This window comes from Macrobrachium nipponense, chromosome 4 (genome assembly GCF_015104395.2).
Source record: "Macrobrachium nipponense isolate FS-2020 chromosome 4, ASM1510439v2, whole genome shotgun sequence".
Lineage (NCBI taxonomy): Eukaryota > Metazoa > Arthropoda > Malacostraca > Decapoda > Palaemonidae > Macrobrachium > Macrobrachium nipponense.
Window position 1 is genome coordinate 147,142,411 of NC_061100.1, and position 7,500 is coordinate 147,149,910.

At 37.2% G+C, this 7,500-nt stretch overlaps 1 protein-coding gene across 1 annotated transcript in view; it reads left to right on the forward strand.

Annotated features, from left to right (window-relative positions):
* LOC135211276 (carbohydrate sulfotransferase 9-like) overlaps positions 1 to 7,500 on the forward strand; it is a 24,101-nt gene that overhangs the window by 10,091 nt on the left and 6,510 nt on the right. Inside the window, exons 2-4 of the mRNA XM_064244594.1 lie at positions 5,877 to 5,930; positions 6,342 to 6,428; positions 7,020 to 7,240. Of these exons, the coding sequence (XP_064100664.1) occupies positions 5,877 to 5,930; positions 6,342 to 6,428; positions 7,020 to 7,240 (362 nt within the window). The remainder of the gene's footprint in view (positions 1 to 5,876; positions 5,931 to 6,341; positions 6,429 to 7,019; positions 7,241 to 7,500) is intronic.

Sequence of the window (7,500 nt, forward strand, 5' to 3'; positions counted from 1 at the left end):
AAGTAAGGCGTCTGCCGGTTGAACTATTGACCGCAACCTGGTTTCCGTGGTCGCCCTAAAGTATCTAGTTTTCTGTTGGTTTTTAAAATCCCAGTTTACTGCTGGTGGGCGAACAGTTAGGGGGTTCACGGTAGGGAGGGATGGGGTACTGAATGACACCTGTAATGGGATGTGATCGTAGCCCGTTGCAAGATCATAGCGAATATTGCAGGTCATAATAGAATCATGAAGTTGTGGAGATGTGATGCAGTGGTCCAGCCAGGAGGTTGTAATAGCGTCCGCTCTATTATGTACATATGAATAAGAGGAGGAAGGGAGGAGCGTTACATCGCTAATTTGGAGAGCATGATTTTGACAGAAGGGAGTAAGTTCATTATAAAATTGTTTTGTGGGGTGAGAATTAAGATCTGCAGGAGAATCATGAATAATACTGTGTAACTCCCCTAGGATCATGCAGTAATGATCAAAATTGTTATTTTCCCAAGGCATATAAACATTAATAATTAGGATTTTAGAGTTCCCTACTGTCACTTGAAGGCCCCGCAATCTGTCACTCGTGTAGGTCATCACCTTTATCATATTGTCTAACGATTTGTGCCACAGGAAAGAAAGGCCCCTTTTCGGGCAGCCGACTATGATTTGATCTGTACCTTGCATCGATGAAGTCAAGAAGGTTCTGAAGTCTTCATGAATTGAATCGCAGATGGCAAGGTCATGTGGCCAGAGGAGCGTTTCTTGCAATGCAATGATGCCTTTGAAGTTTTTGCAGAACATGTTTAGGAGAGGAATGTTCCGCTTGAGGCCAAAAATGTTCCAAGAGTTTATGTTTAATGTATCCATGGCTACTCACGAAGATGAAAGATGAATGCGCTGATCATTTGGGTGGATGGGGGGTTAGCCAGGGGAGTGGTCAGTCACTCGCCGTGGGGGGTTGGCTGGCACTTGCGGTCGAAATGACCCTGGTTGGAGTGTCAGGAAGTTCCCCTGGGGGGGGTTGATCCCAGAATAATTTATATCTTGAAACTAATATATTAGGACCGAAATTCTCGCCTTTAAGAACGTCGAGGTGTTGAAATAGGCAGGTAATCCTGTAAGCCACTTTATGTTTAATCCTGCATGGGAGTTCATGGGGAATGAGTAGGTCAGAGCCAGTGAGAAACTTGACTCTCTCCACTATGGTGTCTAGCATCACCGATGAGCACAGATTGTGAATTACTACGTGACGTCTCTTCTCAGGTGTCGGGCGAGGTGAAACACGAATGTTGGGCTCCGGTCCAGCGGCCAAACGAGAGGTTCTTCTCTTCTTTCTGCTTGTTTGTATCTGCCAGCCGCCAGACCCCTCATGATCACTTTCATCTGCGTCTACGATGGGGGTTTGGGGGGGAGAGATAGGGTGGGGTGGATTAGAGGGCTAGTAATGTCACCGGAGATATATCTTCCACCAAGGCACTGGGGAGGGAGAAGAGGTTGGGAGACCAACAGTCCCCTCGGAACGGTCTACAGGAGACGGGGCACTTCCGTGCTGCTGGGAGGCGAGGAAAAACTGGATGCCACATTCGCATCCCCTTTGATCACGTCCCAGATTCTTGATAATTTATCATTTGTCTCCTCAATTTTTTCCGAGTTTTTTTCCAATTATTTCTGAGAGAGATTTTGCTGTTTGGAAGGCAGTTTCTGCCGTGTGGTACACCACAGGTAGGCTTAGGTCAGCAGGCCCCTTTGGATGCAGATTGTAAGGGTCATCAGCGTAGATTTCCACCGAGCAGGTCCTTAGCCACTTAGTGATATACGATATTTTCTTGTGAGAGGATAAGTTCTTCGTGGATCGCTTCTTGAGAATGCTCTTTGGTATCAGATCTTTGCATTTCGTATATGCAACGTTGATTTCCTCATCGGAGAAGGCATCACTGACAGATTGTATAGCGGACTCGACGTCGGAACGGTTCGATTGGTATTGTATATAGTAAAGACAATTGTTCGCGAGTACGGAATTTGTGTGTGGGGCACAGGCACCGGTAGGTGCCAGGGTCACTTGAGCATGGTTGGAGGTTGGTCGGGTGACATTTTTGTGGTAAGGGAGGGGTCAAGCACTAACACATACACTGCATTCTTTTACCCATTTCCCTGGACCAATAGGCCTCGAGTAGCTGTGATTTGAAAGATTTCTAAGGCACTAATTGGAGCAGAAAGAATATTAGTATATCTGCAGTTGCACAGCACTCTCCGGCTTACACGCCGGGTATTACGTGGAGACACTATTAACACATTGTTTACTATAGGAGGTATAATCACCAAGGGCGAAAACCCCTTCTTTTCTGTGAAGAAACTCGAGAGAGACCTCCAACACGTCCGCCCCCACACAGATTAATATAACAATAATAATAATATTTCGAAAAGACATCTAAAGAAGAACATTCTTAGAGACTTAAAACATCAAAATGATACTTTTGTTAAGTTAAAGTTGTTGAAGGTTTAGTCAGGGTAAATATATATATATATATATATATAATATATATATATATATATATATATATATATATATATATATATATATATATATAATATATATATATATATAGATATAAAAATATCTATATATATATATATATATATATATATATATATATATATATATATATATTCAGTTGTATTCCACATAGGAAAATGAAAAAAGGTATATCTCAGAAAATGCCCAACAGTTTCGTCCTCCAATGGACCTCTTCTTGGAGCGTTTCCTTAATAAACGCTCCAAGAAGAGGTCCATTGGAGGACGAAAACTGTTGGGCATTTTCTGAGATATACCTTTTTTCATTTTCCTATGTGGAATAAAAAAACAAACTGAATTACTATATCTTCGTGCCCTAAGAAGATTACCAGTACTAATATATATATATTTATATATATATATATATATAGTATATATATATATATATATATATATAGATATATGTAGATATATATATATAATATATATATATATATATATATATATATATATATATATATATTACATATATATATATATAGTATAGTATATTATATTATCTATATAATATATATATATATATAATATATATCATATATCTATTTATATATTATAGATATTATCATATATATATAGTATCTATATATATCTATATGATATATATCTATCATATATATATATATATATATATATATATATATTCATATATATCTATATATAATATCTATATATATATATAGTATATATATATATATCTATATATATATATATATATTTATAGAATGATATATTATATATATATATATATATATATAGATACTAGTAGATATATAGATAGATATATATAGAATAATATATTATATATATATAGATCTATCTTTTATTTTTTAGGATGTATAATAATAGATATATCATCACTATTATATCTTATAGACAATAATATATATATATTATATATATATACTATTATTAGAATATCTAGATATATATTATATATATATACATCATATATAATTATTATATATTATATATCTATATATATATATATAGATATATATTATAATATATATATATATAGATATATGTATATATATATATATATATATATATCTATATATATATATAGATATATATATATATATATATATATATATATATATATATATATAGATATATATATAATATATATATATATATATATATATATATATATCTATATATATATAGATATATATATATATATACTATATATATATATATATATTATATATGATATATATTATTATATATATATATACATATATATATATATATATAAATATGCATGTATATAGTATATAATTGAAACGTGATAGTGTGACAATCAATAAATGATTTTCAATCGGTCTAATTTGCTGACTATGAAATGAGTGGCACATAAATATGCATACCTGCTATCGGTCATTGATATACTCTCAAGAACAACACCCCCCCCCCCCCCCCCACGCCCCCTTTCGCTCTCTCTATCTCTCTCTCTCTCTCTCTCTCTCTCTCTCTCAATGCCGATAAACGTCATCATAGCGGCGCGCAAGAGAGCACGGTATGACGTGCTTTTCAGAGTGGACTTCAACCTACATATGTTGGCCACAGCATGCGTGTGCACACCCGGAAAGTATTGTTTAAGATTGATGATGGAATATTCCTTTCGTTTTTTATTGTATTCTTTAAATATCATATACTGTAGTAGCAGAGATGTCACTCGATTGTACAGAGTTACGAAAGAAAGCATTGCGGAGGGGAAAAATACGATCTCTGTCATCACCCATTGTAGTAACAAAGTCATCAATTCGTTTCCTGAATCGCTTCGTTCCCTTATCGTCTGTGAGACTCTTACCTAACTTCTCTTACCTAACTTCATTATCACTGAGGGTATTAACACTTATTTTTCTTCTGTTTTATTATATCCTGATGTGATAAAATGTTATGTGAGTTGTCATTATTAAGATTAGATATATGTGTTTATTTATCGTTCTACACTTTTTATACGTTTTGGTAATTATGCTTTATTTTTTAGTTTGTACTAATTACTCGTCATCCTTCCTGATTCTTGTGAGCAGAGATTGGCTTACTGTCTGAGTTTACTCGAAGAATACTTTAGAATTTTTCAAAGAGGCTAGGGATGGTGACCTACAGTGAACGTGATTGCATTGACCTAGACAGGTCAGTCAGCGGCCAGATCATGAGGTTGCCAGATATGCCACTCAACTTACCATACCTGTAACCCCTATCCGTAGTGCTCTCAGTGCACCTCACGCGGTGCACTGTAGGCATTATTTAAAGTTCTTTGCACAGTCCCTTCGGCCCCTAGCTGCAATCTCTTTTATCCCTTTTACTGAGCCTCCAGTTATATTCTCTTTCTTTCACCCAACTTTCCATGCCTCTCCTAACTATTGTTTCATAGTGTAACTGGGTGGGTTTCCTCCTGTCACAACAATAAAACCTTTTGGCTCTCAATTTCCCTTTCAGCGCTGAACAACCTCGTAGGTCCCAGTGCTTGTCCTTTGGCCCAAGTTTTATATTACTTCCCATGCCTGTAACGCCACTGGACGACCGAGAGGATTTGACAATAATGGTTGGAAATGAAAACAACGGCGTCATTTAATTTTTGGCTGAAAGAGACCGTCACCTCTTGCTGCTATTTTGGCATTTCCAATTGGGTGTTACCTGTCAAAGAGAGCATCATTGTCTTCTTTTGAACATTTTAGTTTAAAGATAAAATTGCTATTCTTCTCCTCTATCTCTCATGGAAAAAAAGAGGGCTGGGGGTTGGAGGGCGTTATCCGGCTACGATGTGCCATGCACGAGACACTGTAGACAGTAACTAAGAATTCTTGCATTACCCATTTTGTCTCTGTGCAGGGAAATTACCTGAAACTTTCGCTAGATCGTGACGCCCGTGATATGAAAGTGTGGAATGAGCCTACAAAAGCATTAGTAGGTAAATAAGTCGTCATTCTGGAGGTGTTGGTGTGTATAGGCAGGGGTATGTAAGGATATGTGTTGTGTCTTGTGCACTGGTACTCTGCCAAACAAGAGAGAGCGAGACACACAATAACACACACACAGAAAGAGAGAGAGACAGACAGACAGACAGAGACAGAGAAAGAGAGACACACACACACACACACACACACACACACACACAGACAGACAGACAGGCAGAGACAGAGAAAGAGAGAGAGAGAGAGAGAATGTACTAGAATAGAATATACGGGAGATTTACATTTATATATCTACATATGTTTGATGGTACAAATATATGAAACTGCACACTCGTGGTTTGTAAACAACTTCTAATAAGTACTTTATAATATTCATGTTTAATGCCATGCAGTAACGCTTTATATCTTAGTACCCTACAGATGCCCCTGTGAAGGAAGTCCTGAGCAAAGTGGGAAAAGACCTGGTGAGTATATAACCTATAGCCTCGTACATCTGCGTAAATAGACATCCTTCTTTGTAAGGGACGCGCGTCTACAGAAGATTGACGCAAGAGATAGTGCCTTTATAAACTGCCAGTGTAAAAAAAATCTTATTTGCCGACTGAAAGTTTGAATTGCCTACTGTCTGATTTACCAATGAGAGATCAAACGGCTGTGCAGTGCAAGGAGTTGATCAACATTCAAATAGATTTAAAACAGAATGCAGAAAAAATCAATTGCTCTTTTGATTTCCTTGAGTGCAGCTCTTTGGGAATGTAATCTACATTGCTTTTAATATAAAAAGAAATAGAAGTTAGATAGTGCACAATGAAAGCAAAATCTTATTTGGTCACATACACCAGTGTTTGCATCCTGTTATGTTACTTATTTCTCAGATAGAGGAAGTGGCGCTTCCTGCGTCGTGGAATGCGTCTGAAGAACTCCTTGCGCGCTTAGCATCACGGCGTCGGCACGTCAAAGAGGTAACAGAACAATAACAATGTTTTTTTGGGATGATTAAGAGCATTGGCCAATGCTCAAAAAACATTCTTTTTCATAGCTTTACCCTGAGAAGAATTCTGTTCTAGCCCCTGCTTCAAATATCCCAATCTGCTGTTGAAGAAACGACTGATAACTGCTGCAAGTCTGCCAGGCTGTTTGTATTTTTACAGACGCAATGAAAGGAAATGACATCCCTTTAACCTCGTTTTAAATATCATATTATTATCATGTTTATAATAGCATCTGTTTTGGTCACTAGTTCTCATCTCAGGAAGCATTACAACGTCTTTCTTCTTCTTCTTCTTCTTCTTCTTCTTCTTCTTCTTCTTTTGTTTGTCAGTTACCTTATTCAACAAGTAAAAACCAGTAATCTTTGGATATTCTATTTCCAATGTCGTTCGAGAATAAATCCTTCCGATTTTGAAAATAGAAATGTGACTCGATGGTCTCGTTTAGCGACTTAGCCTTTAAAACAGTGATATAACTACATTAATAAGGCATAAACAAATCATGAAAATAAGTATTAAGGGTGATATAAACTATTTTATACAACTATGATCATTTCACAACAGGTATGTCATCGATACGATCTGGACCAGCCAAGGGCTGATTACCAGATGAACGCCTGGGAATTCTTCATAAACTACGAGTACAATCTCGTCTGGTGTAATGTCTTCAAAGCGGCCTCCTCGACATGGCTCTGGAACTTCAACATGCTCGCTGGTTTTTCTGAGAAGGAGTTGCTGTCCTCCAAAATCGCGCCTGTGGAACTGGCCAGACAGCGGTATCCCAGGTGAACTACCTTCTCTTCTTTCCCGGTTTGAATGAGTCCTCAGCCTCCTAGGGGGGGTAGTGCCGTCAGTGGACCTCATGCTGTGCACTGTAGGTATTACTTAAGGTTATTTGCAGCATGCCTTCGGCCCCTAGCTGCAACCATCTTCGTTTCTTTTACTATACCTCCTTTCATATTCTCGTTCTTCATCTTACTTTCCACCCTCTCCTAACAGTTGATTCATAGCGCAACTGCTTTGAGGTTTTCCTCCTGTTACACCT